The 21,640-nt window shown below is 33.8% G+C and overlaps 1 protein-coding gene across 2 annotated transcripts; it reads right to left on the bottom strand.

The window, feature by feature from the left end:
- Window positions 1–2,286: 2,286 nt before the first annotated feature.
- LOC141668874 (E3 ubiquitin-protein ligase AIRP2-like) lies at window positions 2,287–5,516 on the bottom strand. 2 transcript variants are annotated; one of them, XM_074475918.1, is made up of 6 exons: window positions 5,116–5,516; window positions 4,492–4,581; window positions 4,161–4,323; window positions 3,125–3,191; window positions 2,777–3,008; window positions 2,287–2,693 (listed from the first exon to the last, which is right to left on the bottom strand). In XM_074475918.1, the coding sequence occupies exons 3-6, from the start codon at window positions 4,278–4,280 to the stop codon at window positions 2,483–2,485; spliced, it is 630 nt and encodes a 209-aa protein (XP_074332019.1). In that variant the 5' UTR covers window positions 4,281–4,323; window positions 4,492–4,581; window positions 5,116–5,516; the 3' UTR covers window positions 2,287–2,482. The 2 variants fall into 2 exon arrangements, with proteins under 2 accessions (XP_074332019.1, XP_074332018.1); XM_074475917.1 differs by lacking the exon at window positions 4,492–4,581 and having other exon boundaries at window positions 5,116–5,515.
- Between the last annotated feature and the right edge of the window lie 16,124 nt (window positions 5,517–21,640).

Here is a 21,640-nt window from a genome sequence, read left to right as displayed (position 1 = left end):
GCCCGAGTCATAATGGTTAATGAACCCAACATCGTTTCCATTGACCAACGACCCTTGTGAGCTCAAAGCATTAAGCTGATAATGAAGATTAGCAAGTCCCTGCAGAAAATATTTTCTTTCTGCCTGCAAAAAATTTATACGAAATTAAGAAGATTTTGTCAAAAGGAAAAAAACAAGAACAATGAAGAATTAGCTCATAGACCTCGTATTCCTGTGCAAAGCTTTCTTTGTCAGCAACAGATTTTTCATCCTTCCCATTGTCCGATTCATTTAAATTAGTCCCGATAGTTTCTTCACTGTTATCAGCAACATTAACCCTCCCATGAGTCCCATCTAGCTCATCAGGGCAATCAACAAACCCTTCATTTTGTTCGTCTACTACTGTATCAACTCCATCGTCCTGGTCTATACGTTCTACCTGCACCAAGTGTGGATGCTAAATTTTTATGCACACATAAATGAATAAGGGATACAGTCATACAGCTTTAAACATGTCAACTGCGTTGAGTAATTAACTCATCTAAAACCTTAAGGTGTTAGAGGAAGGCCCCAATAGGATCATATAGTTAACAAACTGCACATGCAATCACAAAATTCTTGATTTCTCATCTTAAAAGAATTTCGCAACTTGAGTACTTAAAAACCAGCAAGAATTATCACAATGTACTAATTTTCGAAGCTGAAAAAGCTTTTAAAATATTTTTAGTACCTGTGTCAGAGGGCTGTTCTCACCATCAGTTTCTCCAGCTGAAACTTCTTCTGGAGAAGCATCTACTAACTCATCAGAATCATAATTTCCTGACATTTAATCTTTCATAATCTGTAAAATTCGACAATTTGCACAAAATTCATTTGATTGATTCACAACTCTATTCTTTATTCATTTACATCTCTAATTCCCAACAATTTGCATAAAAAAAGTACATTTATTAAACATGCATGCATGTTAATAATACAAGAAATGAACAAACAAAAACCCTAAAAAGATATGAATTAAGAAGAAAATGAAATATGGGTTCATTAAAAAAATAATTAATTACCTTAAAATAAATAAAAGATTGTTAAATGCGGATTAGGTTTTTGTTGGAGAAGACAATGGATGATCCGCAAGAACACAATTTTTTGCCTCTGTTTTCAAATACAATGGTTTTTGTTTCGTTCAAACGACGACGTATAAATAAAATCAGCTGTTACTTTGTGAAAAACAAATACTGATTTATGTTATTTACTCCAACAAAAACAAGAATATATCTTTATGAAGTGAAGTATATGCTACTGGTATTGGTATGTAATGTCTGGTGACAGTTTTATTTTGTTTAAACAGATTAATTAGGCATTTAGGGGTGTATTGAACTAGGATTTTAAAAGATTTTTTTCCATTCATGAAATTTAGGTGTATTCAACTGAGATTTTAAAAAATGTATCACAATTTTATGATATTCAACTAGGATTTTAAATTATGCTATAGAATCTGGTGATATTCAATCAGAATTTTAAATTATGCTACAAAATCAGATGATATTCAACTGAGATTATTTAAAATTTATTAAAATCCGATGGTATTCACATGCTGACGTATTTTTTTGGAATGCATAGAATGATGGATTTTGTGAGATTGTTCAATGTGTTTTATGGTTTTTGAAATCCCACATGAGATTTTGAAGGATTGTGTTTAAATCCTAAAAACTCTTCATCAACTTTACGACATTTTATCTAAAATCCGTGTAAAATCAAAATCAGATATAATCCATTAAAATCCATGAATTATATATAATACATTAAAATCATAATTCAATACACCCCTTAACCTTGTATAATAAACAAAACAAAAAAATGTCGATAAATCTCGACTATTTAAAAAACCTTTGTACTCATCTAAATAAAGTGAGTACAACTTAAGAGCATTAACGCCTCTGACAAATTGCCTCTGACAAATTTCGGGATAAAGCATATAATCTGGTCATCATGGTACAATCTTTTCAAATATAAATTTACTAGAAAGGTTGATGAATTAAGATTTGTTGCCAGAACTATTCTTAGCTGTTTCATCAATTTCATAATCCTAGACATTCAAGTTTCCCACCCTCTCCAAACATTCAAAATGGTTATTTCAGTACCTTCTCCAACCAGAAGGAGGTGACGACATTTTCCATTTCAGTGCCCTACGCTCTGTCCCGATATGTTCACCGTAAATGATGAGATGAAAATGTTGGTATTCGTCATTAAAAAAAACGATGATTAGAAATCAGAATTGTTGCTATAACTCACCTGTGCAACAGAAAATCGGAGCAGCAACCAAAGTTCTGGAAACACAAGAACAACAGCACTTGGATACTTATTAACCATGATAGTGTATCACTTGGATACTTATTAATCAACCACAACTTTAACAAGTAACAACAGCAGAGATTTTTGTGCCGGACTCTATGTACACCTAGGAGTCGGCTGTTCTATCTATACAACATTCGTTCTACATTCGGAATTAAAATAGGTATTCATAGTACATGAAGAAAAGAGCGTCTGGAACATCTTTAGGAAGTTTGTTAATGTATAGGTAAAAACGTAGCAAGTCTTCCTTTGAAACTGTATCATTGTCTAGCACGTCGTTGTCACAGGTGAGAACCCACAAGTCTCCAGAACTGACTCGCTTTATGCTACCACGACAAAATGGACATGATTCCGATCTTGCATTCCTGTCAATTTGCAGTTTTTATATATCAGGAACCGAAAGTAGAAGATCATATAATAAAAGACCAGATAATAGGTACTTAGTTACCAATCATGGTAGCAGTTAATGCACATTGCATGACAACAATTAGGCAAGACCATCTTCGTGCATGGCTCTAAACAAATGCCACATTCGTCTTCCCTCTCCGGATCAACATTGGAAAAGCTAGTTTCAGCTTCCAGTTTCTTCTTGCTAATGATTCCCAATTCAGGTTTCTCATCTTTTATGTTACTTAGCTCCAAGTCATTATGGAGTCGTCGTAGAGATGGCAATATAACAGCTGAAATTGTTTTCATTAGAGCAAAGCAATCCAGTTAAGAGTAATTACACTTAGCAGTTAGCACCCTCCATGAACAATTCTTTACATTTATTTTTTATAAATGGATGTTAGCATACCATAGAAGTCTTTAATGGTTGCCTTTCTCCCATGTCCAGACATCTTTGGTTTTCCATCTCTTTCTACCTACAAAGGTAAAATAGTTAGAAGAATCAGTTATATATTTATACAAGAAACATGGAAGGGAAATATATATATATATATATATATATATATATATATATGGTTCATAGAGTAAGAAAATTACCAAGAGGCTACTAGTCTAGTTCATTCATGACTCCTTTTTTCTAATTTACAATGATATAATTAAAAGAGTTAATTGCACTTTGCAACCCCCACCTTTCATTTAAAATCAAAACAGTATACCTACTTTGTAAAATACAATTTGCAACCCTTAACTTTCAATATCAACTACAATATGCATCCCTTACGGTTATAAAATTGAAATTGAGATGTTAATATTAATAACTAAAATTTCAAATTAATTAAAATATTTATTTTAATGCATATTTTACATGAAAAAAATTATAGCTATTTTCTATTAGTAATACTTTAAATTAATCATAATGCTAAATACTTAAAATATATTTATTAAGCAAAATATATGTTTATATATATAATCATAAAGTTTTTAAATATATCTATATTTTGAAATTTTAAAAATTATATTGAGTAATAAAATAATTGACATTAATATTATTTTTATAATTTGAAATTCTAAATTTTAGTTTAATTAAAAAATCAAAATTATTATTTAAATATTTTGTTGAATTTCAATTTTACCCTCCACAATATAAATATTTTTAACAAAATGGTTAAAGGGATGCATATTGTATTTGATATCTAAAGTTAGGGGTTGCAAACTGTATTTTTGAAAGTAAGTATATAGTTTTGTTATTCATGAAAGGTAGGGGTTATAAAATGCAATTAACTCTATTTAAAAATTGACACATTCCTTTGTCCTTGTATTACTCTATCCGCTCCGTGAAAAAAAAAAGAGCAAAAAAAGGGGCCTTCTCAATTTATGTTTTACTTGTAAATGGATAAAGGCAACTTGCAGATAAGGTGCAAGATCAATAAAAATCATTTACCAACCTTATATACAAGCACGTGAAAAAGATTTAGATAATTCGGAAGTAGACACGTGCACGAACAGTCAATCCACTGGAGCAAAAAGAGGAGGAGCGGTGCCAAATGGTTGTATGCCAATTTCATTTGAAGGTGAGAACCGCCTTTTCCTCTTGGAATGGAAGCAGCTCTGCACCACAAAATTCAAGAGATATAAATTTAATGTATTAATTAATCGCCGAATAAAAACAAATCATTGTGAATCATGTACAGATACATTATGCCGTATAAGAACATATTTTTGTTTAACCCTATTACGACAAATACAAAAATAATTTAACGAAAAACTAGACTGAACTCCCTAAATCTCGTAGCATAATGCTCCAATCAACTTGCAGCAATCAAATCGAGCCATAACTTCCTGCTCTGACGCCCTAGCCGCCCCAACCTGTCCAAACGAACAACTCACTGCAACTTATACATATATGTCTATTTCCACAACCAACAAATCCCTACAACACAATCACCTCCTTACTATTCGCACAAAAAACTTGTTATTACAACCTATTAAAACATGAGATTCCATCAACATCCATGACATAGCATTAACAACAACAAATAGCACCAATATTTTTACGAAACTCGACAAAAACCATAATCAACACAAACACAACCATGACCTATCCACTTCGAAACCATCAACACTAAAACACTACAAGGGTCATCCCAATTCTCACATTCCTTCCTCCTAACACACATAAAATCGACAACCATCACAAACTTTCCAATTTCAATTGCATAATTTTATAACTACACCACCACCATGATCACACAATCAATAAAAATACTAACAAAACCACAACCAAAAAAACTATAAAATCACATACAATCTAAATGCAAGTTACACAAACAAATTAAAAAAGCCCACAACTTCAATTAAGCTTCAAAAAAATAATCTTTAAAAAAAACACTAAAAACTCACAGAGAATTAGCATGTTGAATATCAGCCTCCAAGACTTTCAAAGACTCACTACAAGAAGACCTCCCAAGTGGGTAATACATCATATCCATCACTTGTTCAAAACCACTCAAAAAGATTCAATCTTTAACACTTTTTTCAATAGTTGAGGCCAAGAATAATCAAGAAAGTGAATAAAATCCAATCTTTATCAAGAAAGAGTTGATGGGTAAGTTGAAAAATTGAAATTGAGTGCCTTATAATTCCAAAAGTGTGTGTATTTTATCAACTACACTAAGAGCAACAGAAGCAGATAGGATGATGAAATTTTGATAATAAAGAGAGAGTTGTAGAAATGGGGCGGCTTGTTTTTGTGACGTAATTATTTGATCATAGTGATAATGCAGTCAAATTCTGTTTCATTTCATTTTGGTGCTTCTATATACACAATTCATGTTTGTATTGTTTATCACAAACGTGTGTATATGGCACAATGTATGTCACTTTTTGTTGGTAAAAGTGTTTTTACCGAATTACCCTTTCGAGTTTTTAGTAGATTATTATTGTAAAAAAATAATATTTAAAATAAATCTAATTAAATTTTGAAATATATGAGAATCGAAGTATAACAATCAATTAACAGTATCAAGTAAATACCGTTTAAGATAGTGTCTGGGGAATCGAAATATAATATGTTAAGAAAATTATGAGATTAAGAAGAATTGAACCTGAGAATCGGAATATAACGTGTTAAATAAGTTTTGAGATAAACGATCAGGTTAAGAAAATTCTGAGATCAAGAAGAATTAAACCGGAGAATCGGAATATAACACATTAAATAAATTCCGATATGAACGAAAATTGAATGGAAAAGGATAAGATGATTTTGAGATTTTTTTTGGAAAAGGGAAGAGTAACTGCTAGATAATTGCTAGATTTAGGTTAAGGGAATGGAAATGATTTTGGTGCTGCATGATATTAGTTGTACCAAGAATTGTGATGATAGTGATGACTTCAATAATAGTCTAGAACTGTTCAGTGAGATGGTCTTTTGAGTTGCTTATTAAATAGTTGGATAGGGTGGATTAATTAATATTGAATCTTTATTTGGGAAGGGTATAATAAAATATAGATATAACAGGAATCTGATAAAAGAAGTAGATATAATGTAGATACAAAATAAAAAATGTATCGTTTCATATCTCAGCATTGCAATTTTTTTATCGTAACTAATCTGCAACCGTTAATTTTCGGGTGCAATGGATAAATCCTATAGGCTCAGGCTCACTTAATAGTCAGCAAATCACGTCAGTTAAATCCTATTTAAGCGACAGACTCTGGTCCAGGAGGTATAATCATAAATTTCCCTCTCGTTGCAATTCTCTAACGAATACATATTGCTTATCCATTTTATTTAGGTTATTTACAAATAAATTTCATTCTTATTTTATTAACTAAATAAATATAAATTAATAAAAATAAAAAACGTTTAATTTCAAAATAAATTAATAAATTTACGGACATTGTTATATTGGGTAGCAATCCATAAAGGGCTCTCTTATATAGAGGTCCGTAGAGAACCCTTATTAAAATAATATAAATACATAATTTATTTTATTTTTCATCATATATAGTTACAAAATTTAATTACCAAATTAAAAAATGAAGTTGCACACTTTTTTTATTTAAAAAATCATTTAAATTTGATTAAATAGTTTAAAGTGATTCTGTAGTAGAATCACAGTAAACTCACACTTATCCAAACTCATTTCACAGTAGAATCAAATTTTAAATTATTTTTTTTCAAATAAAACATTTTATTATATTTAAATATAATTATTATTCTACGTTAACAACAAATTTGATGAAATTCTAGCATGGAATCAAGGGTTCTCTACGGTTCTCTGTATAAGAGAGTCCTCTCGAGAAGAAAGGCCCTGTTATATTTATGTACCGTGAACAATTTTTTTTGAATAAATAAATACGTGGCAGTGAGCAAGATAGAAGTACAAAATAGTTTAGCCCAACTAAATGGGCTTAGCCCAACTAAATGGATGGACCATGGACTGGGCAGGAGGATTATTTAGTTACCTAGTGTCCAATGTTTTTCACATAATTTGGGCCCAATTTAGATATTTAGAGATCCAAAGTAAAAATTGGGCTTGTGGATAACGAATACGAATTGGGCTTGTTGATGCCCATTTCATACTTTTTATCATTGTATCATCTGTTTTCTACTTGTTCCATTTTTGTTTTCAGTTGATTTTTCAATTTGATCACCTTGAGAATTGAGATGGAAGGTTAAGCATGAAGAAAACAACGATTATGTATGAAATATACCTTGCACAATTTTTTTTTTAAAAATAATTAGGCTTATGTTCAAAAATTCTTCTTTGGCAATGACGAGTTTTTGAATTCATCTACGCTTTCCTGTAACATACTTTGATCTGTGTCGTTCCTGATGATTCGGAACGAGTTCGTGAACAATCAGAGTCACGGCCTTGTCTGGGAGGTAGTGTCCTTCCAAGTCTCAAGGCATGAGGCTGCAAGATATAACATGAATCAGTTAATTTTTTGCTTCTGTGAAATTAGTTATAGAGGAAATTGTAAAAAAACAAGAATTTACGAGAAAGGCATGTACATAGTGCTAGAATAATATAAGATTCTGGAAAGAGCCATTCTTTAACTCGAGGTTTTAGATTCCTAAACATGGTATCAGAGCTCATGCTGGCAGATGATGCTTCTGGATTGAGGGTACATAATCAACTCTATATAAAGAGCAATGCAGCTAATAAACAATTAAACATGCCAACTCCTAACAATCGAACCTCATAAACAATTAAGCAGATTTTAGTCATAGTTGACAGATCTCAGTTTATAAATCTATATTCTCGAGTCTACACAGGTTAATTGTGAACTGTGATACTCAATAAGATCATGTGGACAAGAAGATTACATATCACAAGACCTCCTCCATAGATTGAGTTTTTTTTAGAGTGCCGACTAATGAAGCTTTGAATTTAGCTTAGATTTTCTTTGCATTTTGAGCCTTCTCTGTCCCTTTCTTAAGCTTGTTCTCAAGTTTCTGGAAGCCAGGTTACATGTACAAGATCAGCATAAAAAACGATATTCATAGAGGACAGTCGACGATGACTTGTACTGAGTTTGAGCTTACCTCTTCATGTCTTGCTCCTATATCTTCATGTTGATAGTTGAAGGATGAGAATACAGCAGACGATGATTTTTTTCTTCCCGCACTTAAAGATTCTGCACAACTGCCCACATTATTTGAGGAAAAGGTTAAAATGTAACTTTGAGTAACTACATTGTTAAAAGTAAATGAGGAATGAAGAGCATCTCTAGAGGTGGCAAGTGCCCTTATATTGCACATTTAGTTTATATACAACTGGGAAAAAATAGCTAGATTTACGATGTTGGACAGAAGGGATGCAAAACCGGGAATAGCAAAAGTAGGAACAGATGACTGAAAGCACTCAGAGGCATACATATCTTGGAGGTTTTGTAATGAAGTACCTTATATATTCCTGATGAGGGTTTTCAATTTCACTTGTTCCTACTCCATGTAAATGCTCCTGTAAGTCAAGAAGAGTGGTCATCTCGAATTTGTACTAAAGTAGTTCAATTTGTTATCTGGTTGTGACATGTTAGCATGTCGGTGATATGTGTGCAAGTATGTATCTGTTGCATATAGGTGCAAATCCAAAAGACATACCCTTGTTGGAGCCTGCTCAGTTTTGCTGTCCTTTGGTGACTTGCCAAAGTTTTTAATGATTCTCAAATTTCGGATGCTATCAAGAATTGGGGAGGATGTCTTTTTGGCTTCACTACATGAAGCAGAACTTAATGACTTATGAAATGATTCTAACTTTGATCGCCTTTCCACTATGGAGTCTCTTGCAGTCATCTTACTATTAGGTATAACAGGAGCTCGGAGCTTTGATGCACTACCATATTTTGCTGCCTTCGATGAAGAGATTGCAGGCTTTCTTGTGCTTGACGGTGTTAGATCTCCAATTTCAGCATTGTTCTAGGACATCAGAAGATAATAAGAAGACAATTTTCAATTTAGTAAGTAGATTATCAGATTGTTTATGCTGCTTACCTTTGATAGTTTCCTCATAACCTTTGTAGATCTGATACCATTACACTTTTGTCCATTTCCATGCTGCCTTGAGGAATCTACATCAATTGAGTTCTCTACAAAACCATATTGTTCTGTATTAACTTCTCCTTCCTTTAAGACATTTCTCGTATCATTTGCTTCTGCAACAACATTGAAGTGCTCAGAATAACTAGAAAGGAACCCCTCACTACTAGATAGCCCATTTACTTGGTCACATAACAAGACACATTCTTACTGAATTTTGCCAAATCTGAAGCCATCTGAGATTTTTTATGAATCTGCTTAACACTGGACTTACGAGAATCACGAGGCACTTCATCTTGACCATTAGGTATAACCCCAGCAGATTTCTTACTGTAAGCAAATCTCTTATAACGAGCTTCAAAGTAAGCTTTCATAGCAGCAACAGTACCAGGCTTGGAGAGTTTCTGAACTTCTTCCAAACACCGATTTTGAGAAAAGCATGACCATTTTCCCCAGTCCAGGTCTGACTCGTACCTCCCAAATGAATAGGACGCTGTTAAGGCACGGTGGCAATGCTCCTGTAATAAGTTAACATCAGAGCTTTATCACTCAAAGATGTCAAAGTTCTCTCAAAAAATACTACTGCTTGAAATTTCACACTTCTAGAATTACATCCTCATTAGCATGGTGCAAAACATAAAAAGATTTCATATGAGAGCTGTTATGTGCACACGCTTGATGTGTAGGTGCACACCCTTTGTTGAGATTGAGACGTAAATATTCTTGTCTAATGTATACATCTTCGATTCCAAACAATCCTTATGTAACATGGACGTAACATGGACAATTCGGTATCAATTAAATAAAAGACGTGCACTTATAAATCAAGGGTATGCACGTATCACCTCGTAATCCAATTATGCATACCATAGTATAGCAAAACCATTCTTTCGAGGGAAGCTCAATTTAGCCTAACATAAAAATCTTTGTAGAAATGAAGAATGTAGTAGAAACTGGCTCAAGAATTAGAAAAGAAACTGCAAACTGAAGGGGAAGAAAAGCAGGAAGATATGGAACAATATATAAGCTAGAATTATAATAAACTGAATGTTTAACAACAAAATAAATGAAATCAGCATAAGAAAACAAACTAAAACACTCACCTCTTGGATTGCATAAGAAATTGGTTGACTGAATGTTCGAGCAATGGAAGGTGATGAATCCCATCCCCCATGTTGATGCAAATACTATGAACCTTCAACAAAAACTCTACCACCTTTTAAAATAGAGCAGTACTGGATTCTCAAAGATTTTCCCCAAAAATTTTACCAAATGGATGTGACAACATGGCGGTTTTTGATTTGTAAATGCATATTTATGCGGGCTCGTTCTTTGTTGCTATCTATAAAGTGACACATCGGTATTTGGGAATTTTATTGGGAAATTTTTTTTGGAGCACTTAGTATTTTTCTTTAAAATATACAAACATTTTCGGAAAATTTATCAAAATGCCACTAAATGTATACATCAATTTAAGAAAAACAGATAATTTCTGGAATTTTATTTTTTAAATAAAATACTCTCCAATTTGGACAGCATTGATGCGTCGGATAATAATGCATCTAGTTTTCCTATTTCTGCTCATAAAATACTGAAAGGAACATTTTTATTCTAGGAAATTTAGTAACTCTTATGATTCACTTTATCAAAGATTTTTTTTAAATGAGCACGCTATTGTATTTTAATTTAATGAGAATATAGTCTAGATAAATGAATAACTTCAAAAAATATCCAGTAAACTAAATTTCAATCCCATTTACATTTACCGAGGTTTGACTTCAAAAAAATATACATCCAGTAAATAATTAGTAAGATATATGTAACAGAAGATAATAGCTTCTGCTTGAGTTCTATTGATTGTTTACAAAGTATATATAGCAGTCTAATGTTGCTCAAAAGGAGCTTGCATATATTGAGATAGCTTATTAACAGCATAGCTTATGTCTGGACGCGAGATGCACAAGTATTGAAGACCCCCGGCAAGTTGTCGGTAAGGTGTGGGATCAATTTTCTGGCTACCATCAAGAAAAGTGAGGGAAGATGTCCGAACACATTGGTGTAACAATAGCTTTTGCACTATCCATCTTGTGTTTAGATAGGAGATCAGAAATGTGTTGAGCTTGAGACAAGAAAATACCAGTTGTCGTGGGAATGGCCTCTACTCCAAGAAAGTGATTCAAAACACCAAGATCCTTGAGAGAAAAAGCACGGGAAAATCAATTTTTTTATCAATCAACTATTTATTTCTTTAGAAACCTACCACTCACCTTACATTTTTATTTTTTTTGTCACTAACGTTACTTTTGTATTGAATTCTACCACATTCCGTTAAGGTTAACTTCTTTCCGTTAAAACAACCGGAAAATGAAGAAACAACTGCCGGAATCTGGGCTGTTCTGAAACCGGCACCGTTCCAATGACCTATCATTTTTCCGGATAAGCCAATTCATGGACAAATCCCTCTATACAAACTTAACAATTCATATCTAGTAACAACAATCACAAACAAAGTGCTTCTTGATGATTCCGTCGAGTTCTAATAAAAAATTCTGGCGAGTTTAAAATTTGGTAATAGCAAAATTGATTCAAAACTCAATAAAACTTAATACATATGAACCAATACACTACTACAAGATTATAACACCAACTTATACTAACAAATAATCATTTAATCAGTCAAAAAAATGAAGAAAACAAGTGTTGTCTATTTTTCCGGCGAACACAAAATTATAACCCAGAAATCACTATATAAACACATGCGAATTCAAAATAGAACAATCTATATATTCATAACTTTAAAATTAGTAAACGATTAACCAAAATAAAATACTGAAATTCACGTTTTTTAGACAAAGTTAACGGAATGGTTTAAAATGAAAAAGAAATGTAACGTTAGTGACAAAAAAAACATCGATTTTCCCAAAAAGTATCGTCGAGTTGATGTACAAATCCATCGAGAGTAGATGAGCAGTTTCCTGTGAGCACTATATCATCGACATAAACCAAAAAGATCATAATCACACCATTATTATTATAAATAAAGAGTGAAGCATCAGCCAATGAATTTTTGAAACCAAAATCAAGTAAGAACTTCTTAAGTGCTTTGTACCACTCCCGTGGTACCCGCCTTAACCCATAGATAGCTTTGCGTAACCGATAAATGAAATTTGGATAAGAAGGATGACTGAAGAGAGGTGGTTGAAGCATGTATACTTTCTCTTCTAGAGTACCATTCAAGAAGACATTATTGATATCCAGTTGTCTCAATAACCAGCCCAGGGTCAAAGCAAGGCTCAGAAATACCCGAATCGTAACCGGCTTTGTAACAGGGCTGAAGGTCTCTGAAAAAGCAACACCAGGACGTTGTTGGAATCCTTTCGCAACAAGACGGGCTTTGTTCAATAATGGAACCATTAGGATTTCGTTTGACACGAAAAATTCACCTGCACGATATAATATCTTGAGTTGTTCTAGGAACCAAGTCCCAATTACCATTCTGAAGAAGAGCATCAAATTCAGAGGCCATAGCAGCATGCTAGTGAGGATCCTTAAGAGCTGCAGCAGTAGATGCAGGTTCAATGGATGGAGGTAATGGATATAAGGTGGTGTGATTAATAAATGAGTTGTTGTAGTACTTTGGATTACGTTGGCGGTGCCTGGGAGGAAGACGAGAAGAGAAAGTCGGGAGTGTTGGATTGGGGGTGGAGGTAGTCGAAGGTGGTGAATTAGCTGTTTGGTTTTAATGATCACTAGTCGTAGGTGAAGAAGGTGAGCTAGTATTATCCGAAGTAAAAACAAAGGGCAATGGGGTTATGAAATGATCTACAGTATTAAGAGTGGACACTTTGGAAGAATAGGTAATAGAGGGACACAAGTATTGATAGACGTTATAATCCGAGTTTAAGTTTGAGTCAGAAGCAATACCTGGCCTTGGATCTGCACTAGCGGACGATTCAGAAGGAAGTTTCTATAAATTTTGGAATGGGAATTGATCTTCTATAAAACGCACATGTCGAGAGATATACAAGCGATTTGCAGACAGATCTAAGCACTTATATGCTGACTGTGAACTAGAGTAACCCAAGAAAACACAAGGGATGGATGATGGATTTAACTTGGATGAAGTGTAGGAGCTTAAGCCATGGGTAGCAGAGACATCCGAAGACTTTCAGTCTGTGATAATTTGGCTTATCTCGAAACAATAGTTCATATGGTGTATAAAAGTTCAAAATTTTGGCAGGCATTCTATAAATTAAATAAACAGCAGCAAAGAATGCATACAACCAGTATTTCAATGAAAGTGAGGCATTGTGTAGTAAAGTGAGACCTGTCTCAACAATATGGCCATGTATGTGTTCTGCTAAACCATTGTGTTCATGAGTATGTGGAGGGGTTGTAAAATGAGAGATGCCAAATGACATAAACAAAGATTTTAAGGCAAATACTCACCATCATTGTCTGAGTAGATAAAAATAATTGGAAGTTGAATTATTTTTTCTACAATTGTTTTAAACTGTCCAAAAACATGTTTTACATCATATTTATGTTTAGTTGGGTAAAATCAAATATAGCGAGTAAAGTGATCAACAAAATTGACATAATATCGAAAACCATCAACATAAGTAATTGTTGGACCCCAGACATCTGAGTAAAGTAATTCCAAAGGTCTTGAACTCTTCATAAATGAAATACCAAAAGAAATTTTATGACTCTTATTACATGAACAAAAATTGCAATTAAACTGAAAATTTAGTGGAACAGTAGGAACTAATTTATTCGAACGTAAAGCAAACTTAAGAACTTTGATAGCAGGATGCCCTAAACGATGATGCCATGACTTGATGTTGGTTATTTGTGCCAATGAACTGAGATTTGGTGCGTAGTAAAGATCATTTTTGTTCTCCCCTCGAAGTAGAACCGCCCCCGTAGTGGGATCCTTGACCAAAACCGAAAAGGAAATAATTCCACACAAATTTGGTTTTACAGGATACCCCTGTAAGAGTTCAGATGTTTGGGTCCGTAATTAACATAATGTTACAACATGTTTTTATAAACAACTCTGTATCAAAACAAGAGGGGTCCCCTTCCCCAACCATGGTTGGTTGGGGTTTTTTCAGATCCAACGTTTACGCAATGGTTCATCCATGGTTGGGGTTTTTTCAGATCCAACGTTTACGCAATGATTCATTGCGGAAGGATATCCTTCCACAATGATTCATTGCGGAAGGATATTAAATTACCTTTTTACCCTGGCTTCCGCAATGATTCATTGCGGAAGGATTGAAAATACCCTTTTGCCCTTAATACTTCCGCAATGATTCATTGCGGAAGTCGTGTACAGATAAACCCCTGCTAACCAACTGTTAGCAGTTTTAACGATTAAAATCTGTTCTTGAGCATTTTTTGGGCGATTCTGTGCGATCCTAGGGAGATTTCGAGCTTTTCTAAGGCAATTGCAACTGATTCTTTTGTGTTCTTCTTCCTTGATTCAAAGGTTCGTTATTCTTCTTCCATTTTTTTCTCTTGTATACGCACAAACACACACGAGATGTATGTATATATACACACATACACAGTACACACGCAAGATGTTCTTGATTATACACACATGATAATCTTGATTATTTGTGTTGATTTTATTCTTTTTTAGTCGAATTGTATGATGATTTTATTCTTTTTAGTTCAAATTGTAGCATGATTTGATACTTTTTAGATCGAATTATATGTTCATGATTCTTTCTGATTAATTAGTTCGAATTAGGGTTAGCATTAATTAGGAATTTTTAATTTTTTATTTTGAATTAATTAATTTTTATTTCGAATTATATGTTAAAATTTGGCATAATTAACAATTAGGGTTATGATTAATTAGGTCATTTTAATTTTTTAATTTGAAATAAATTAGTTAAGGAATGAATTTAGGTTTAATTTTGAGTTGTGAATTTCATTCGAATAATTAAGTTAATTATATACATATTAATTCAAATTATTAGATTAAATTTAAGATTAATGATAGATGATTTGGGCTAATTATGGGTGATTAGGCATGCTTTTAGTATTTAAATATATGAGTTAGGCAAACTTGTTTAATTGGGGCTAATTAGAATGACTAAATATAATTAGAATAATTAATTTGAATTTTAAAGTAATAATTTGAAATAAAGATTAGGTCATTTTAATTTTTTAATTTGAAATAAATTAGTTAATAAATGAATTTAGGTTTAATTTTGAGTTGTGAATTTCATTCGAATAATTAGGTTAATATTTAAAATTAATGATAAATTGTTTGGAATAGTTATGAATAATTATTAGGTTAATTTGAATTAATAATTTTAATTAAGGATATTTCTTAGTATTTAAATATATATTTGTTTAAATACTTGTTTAATTGGGGCTAATGAAAATGACTAAATATGATTAGAATAATTAATTTGAATTGAAATAAGGATATATTTAAAGATATCCTTGTTTACACTTATTTAATTACAAATTACTTGTTTAATTGTTAATTAATTGTTCATAATCTATCCTTGTTTAATTACTTGTTTATTTGCAGTTATTTGTTTAGTTGCTTGTTATTCTGCCGTTATTTGTGCATTATAATATCAAACTGAAATAATTCTTGTTTTGAAAATTGCAGATAAAATGAATATGGAATGCGGGCCTATGGATCGATCATTGCTGACCATGCAGGATGATCACATTAGTACTCTTATATGGCATGGGGGTGAGAGGGAGAGGCTCGATGTTAGACAGTTGACTGCTAACATGGGTAACTGAGTATTGGATGAGGAGCAAATACATTTGCTTACAAACTGGGGTTTCGGGGTGTTTGTTAACCCCTTGGTTGTTCCGCAGAATGATATTCGCTTGATCACTGCACTAGTGGAGAGGTGGAGGCCAGAGACTAACTCATTTCACTTCACATTCGGTGAGATGACCATTATACTGGAGGATGTTTACATGATCCTGGGGCTGCCTATTACTGGTCGTGCTGTTACCCATACGGAGCTTGATAATCCGAAACCGTATTGGGTGACCAACTGGGAGGATTTGAGGATGACTGAGAAGGAGCGGGCTGATATGTATGGTCGAGGCGGGGTGACTCTTCACAAGTTACGCACGAGATATGGTTCTAGGCCAGAGGGGGAGCAGCGTCCAGAGTTTCTTCAGCACGATCCTATAGTTTACACCCGTGCATATCTTCTGTTTCTGATTGGAGGTATATTATTTCCTACCTCATCTCGGGATGTGGTGCACCCCCGATATCTACAGCTTATACATGACACTGATCATATTATCGATTAAGCTTGGGGGGCTGCTGTTCTGAGCTACTTTCATAGATGCTTGTCGAAGGCTGTGCATAAGTCTTCAGGTATGTTGCTGATGTTGTGGGCTTGGGAGAGGGTATTGCCTGACCGTCCGGAAATTGCACCGCGTACGAGGTTTGTGTTGCCGAGGGCTACAGCGTGGGCTAGACCGGTAGCTAATAGGAGGAGTAACCCTCACCATCACACATGAGATTATCGGGGAGATTTTGATAGCTTTCAGATGAGTTGGTTGACATGGAAGCCATATCGGAGGTTTTATAGGAGGATTGATTATAGTGCCGATGATTATGATACTGACATGATGGATATGTTGCATACGGCACTCGGTCGCATACCGATGATTCATTTTGAGATGGTGGAGTATGTCATGCCGGACGGGGTTCTGAGACAGTTCGGTATGCTGTAGCATATTCCTGAGGAGCCGGTGGATCACGGTTTTCTACGTGTGGAGAGGTTATCCCACAACGGGATAACCATACTGTTTTGTTGAGACAGTTTATATTGGAGTGGGATTCTTTTGTTGACACGGGTTTGCCTATTGTTACAGAGGGGGCTTATGTACCGATGACAGAGTACATGTACTGGTATATGAGGGTGAGTAGATTGAAGATAGCACCGTTTGTAGCTGAGCATGCCACTAAGATACGGCCTCGTGATTAGTATAACTAGCAGAATATAGTTGATGCGGTATATTTTATAACTCTTCCTTAATTCTTGCAATTTTACCCCTTAAATTGATTAAATCTTGCATTTTTAGGAATAAAATGCCTAATTATCTCATATTTAGGACTTCAAAAAAGAAGTAATGCATTTTACCCCTTAGATGGATTAAATCTTGCATTTTTAGGAATAAAATGCCTAATTATTTCATATTTAGGACTTAAAAAAGGAATTAATGCATTTTACCCCTTAAATTGATTAAATCTTGCATTTTTAGGAATAAAATGCCTAATTATTTCATATTTAGGACTTAAAAAAAGAATTAATGTATTTTACCCCTTAAATTGATTAAATCTTGCATTTTTAGGAATAAAATGCTTAATTATTTCATATTTAGGACTTAAAAAAAGAATTAATGTATTTTACCCCTTAGATTGATTAAATCTTGCATTTTTAGGAATAAAATGCCTAATTATTTCATATTTAGGACTTAAAAAAGAATTAATGCATTTTACCCCTTAAATTGATTAAATCTTGCATTTTTAGGAATAAAATACCTAATTATTTCATATTTAGGACTTAAAAAGAATTAATGCATTTTACCACTTAAATTGATTAAATCTTGCATTTTTAGGAATAAAATGCCTAATTATTTCATATTTAGGACTTAAAAGAAGAATTAATGCATTTTACCCCTTAGATTGATTAAATCTTGCATTTTTAGGAATAAAATGCCTAATTATTTCATATTTAGGACTTAAAAAAGAATTAATGCATTTTACCCCTTAAATTGATTAAATTTTACATTTTTAGGAATAAAATGCCTAATTATTTCATATTTAGGACTTAAAAAAGGAATTAATGCATTTTACCCCTTAAATTGATTAAATATTGCATTTTTAGGAATAAAATACCTAATTATTTCATATTTAGGACTTAAAAAAAGAATTAATGCATTTTACCCCTTAGATTGATTAAATCTTGCATTTTTAGGAATAAAATGCCTAATTATTTCATATTTAGGACTTAAAAAGGAATTAATGCATTTTACCCCATAGATTGATAAAATCTTGCATTTTTAGGAATAAATGCCTAATTATTTCATATTTAGGACTTAAAAAAAGAATTAATGCATTTAACCCCTTAAATTGATTAAATCTTGCATTTTTAGGAATAAAATGCTTAATTATTTATCATTTTTTTATATTTTAGTTGGAGAGTGCTATGAGGTTGGCTCAGGTGGTACACGGTCATGATGTTGGAGACTGGTTTTATGAGGCGGTTCCTGATTTTTTGACTCGATATGATCGAGTCATGACCGAGTGGAGGGGTCATTTGGTTGATAGACCCTCCCTTAAAAGACCTGATCATGACACTGTATCTCATAAACGTGCACGCGAGGTAGTATTATTTATTTGTCAGAAATTTCACGATAACATTGTTTATAATTGATAATGTATTGAAATGTTGTAAATGTAACCACAGGTTGAGACTAGTGATGCACAGTCTTCCGAGGACCCACTTCATGTCTCCCAGAAACGCTTACGCCATGTACTCTTTGATAAACTTCTTAAATAATGCATTGATATGGTACTCTCTTCTTAAATAATGCATTGATATGTATTAACATGTTATTGTAGGGTGAGACTGTTGATGTTCATACTACCCATCCTGTCGGTAGTACAACACCTCCTCCCTCCCAGCGAACCCCTCATACATCGGCTCCCCCTCCCACATCTGTTCCACCTCCTACATCCGCTACCCCTCCTACATATGTTCCACCTCCTACATCCGCTACCCCTCCTACATCTGTTCCACCTCCTACATCCTCTCCCATTTCTACCTCTGTTCCAGTCGGTGTTGAGGTAGTGTATTAATTTGGTTCTTTAAAACTGCATTTGTGCATTGTGTGCATTGTGTGTGATTATTATTTTTTATTATTTTAGGAGGTTGAGACTGGTACTCCTCCGACACAGCTGACTACTCCTGTCACTCATCCTCCCGGCGTTCAGGTACTAATCAGTATATTTAATCACAACCACCACTTAGATTGTTAGGAATATATGTGCATTAGTTTGATGATATGTTTAACAAAACACTTAAGTAGAAATTCAGTGTCTGTAGCCTCAACGGATAAGACCACTTTGGCTATCCGTTGATGGTGTAGCTTTACTTAGAAATAAGTCTAGTGTTGTAGCATATTTCAGTCTCTATATTTAAGATGTAATTCTTAGAAGTTGAGAGAAACTATGAGTCATGTTGACTACTAGAAGATATGCAGATAGGAAGGCCAATTGTAAATATTTCATGCCTTGTAATTTTGTATAAATGAAGTGGTATCAACGGATGACTTAAAGACCTTCAACGGATGAGAAGCTAAGCTTCAACGGATGTCTCTAAAGCTTCAACGGATAACATCCTTCAACGGATGAGTGCATCAACGGATGAAAGCTTCAATGGATGTTCTGTTGATTAACCGTTGATAAGTGGTAGTTGTACCTACAAACAGAGGCACGTGGGTGAACAGAGATAACTGAAATGTGGCAGCCTAATTTCAGGAACATCAGAAAAAGCAGCCGTTCTACTCTAGTATAAAGAGATATTAAGTCAACAAAGTACTGGAGTGAACTGGAGAAGAAACAAGTGGAGATCTTACTTTATTATTTTATATATCCTTATCTTCACTTGTAAACTTGGTAATATATAAACCAAGTAGTAGCTAGTAATTAGACAAAAAAATTTCCAGAGCTGTTTAGAAAAATCTTGAGAGAAAAATTATCTAGTTTGTACTAGGATGCAGCTGTGATCAAATTCTTAGATCACAGAATTTCTGAAATACCATCTCTGGTGGAATAACAAATCCACCAGAAAAGTTTTTAAAGGTTTATTGTGTTCTTTACATTTGTGTTTGAATATATATCTGTCTGTATCAGCTTAAAGCAATTCACACACTTGTTCATCTTGAACACACAGTCTTTATAAACTGCTCAAAACTTGAAAAAGTTTTGAGATTTACATTCAACCCCCCTTCTGTAAATCTCATTGTTAGTTCTCTAGAAATAACAATTGGTATCAGAGCAGGCTCTTGACAAACAAAGAGTTTAAAGATCTTGGAATCTAACAAAGATGAGTAAGAAGGATATTGGAGTAAAAATCCCAGTTCTTGACAGAGACAGTTATCACCACTGGAAGGTGAAAATGCACCTTCATCTACTCTCCCAAGATGAAGGTTATGTAAACTGTATTGAGAATGGTCCTCACATTCCCCACAAAGTAGCCACAGTTGCTACGGCCACAATTGCTGTTGGTCAATCCATTCCAAAACCTAGAGCAGAATGGACAATGGAAGACACAGAAGAAGTCCACAAGGATAAGAAGGCTATGAACATTTTGTTTAATGGTCTTGACAAGGATATGTTTGATAATGTGATAAATTGCTCAACTGCCAAAGAGGTTTGGGACACAGTTCAGCTGCTGTGTGAAGGTACAGAACAAGTAAAAGAGAACAAGATGCAGCTTCTCATTCAACAGTATGAGTATTTTCATTTTGAAGAAAATGAATCTTTAAATGACACATTTAACAGATTCCAAAAACTGTTGAATGGATTGAAGCTGTATGGTAGAGTGTACCAGGTGAAGGATTCAAATCTTAAATTCTTAAGATCCTTGCCAAAGGAATGGAAACCCATGACTGTCTCCTTAAGAAACTCGCAGGATTATAAGGACTTCACTCTTGAAAGATTATATGGAATCTTGAAGACTTATGAACTAGAGTTGGAACAGGATGAGGTATTGGAGAAGGGGAGAAAGAAAGGAAGCTCAGTTGCATTGGTAGCTGAAAATGAGAGGGAATGCAGACAAGAAACTGTGAGATCTACATCAAACTCCAAAGATGGTACAAGATATCAGGAATCAAGCAAAGGAAAAGAGCAAGTTGCTGAGAATGAAGACAACTCCAGTCAAGATGACTCTGATAGTGTTGATGAGCATCTTGCATTTCTGTCCAGGAGATTTGCAAAGATGAAGTTTAAGAAAAACACTAGAGCCACTAAACCTCATAAGAACATGGTGGACAAATCAAAGTTCAAGTGTTTCAATTGTGGTATAAGTGGACACTTTGCAAGTGAGTGCAGAAAGCCAACTTCTGAAAAGAAGAAATTTGACCAAGTAGATTACAAGAAGAAATATTTTGATCTGCTCAAGCAAAAGGAAAGGGCTTTCATTACTCAAGAAAAAGATTGGGCAGCTGATGGAGAGGAAGAGAATGAAGATGTGGAGTATGTCAACTTAGCTCTCATGGCTGATTCTGAGGAAAATGAAGTTAGTTCATCAAGCAATCAGGTAACAACTCAGGTAATCACTACTGATGTAACACAACTTACTAAAGAAG

Source organism: Apium graveolens, chromosome 6 (assembly GCF_009905375.1).
Source record: "Apium graveolens cultivar Ventura chromosome 6, ASM990537v1, whole genome shotgun sequence".
In the NCBI taxonomy this organism is placed as follows: domain Eukaryota; kingdom Viridiplantae; phylum Streptophyta; class Magnoliopsida; order Apiales; family Apiaceae; genus Apium; species Apium graveolens.
Note: the sequence above shows the minus strand (reverse complement) of the source record. Positions and strands in the feature narration are given on the sequence as shown.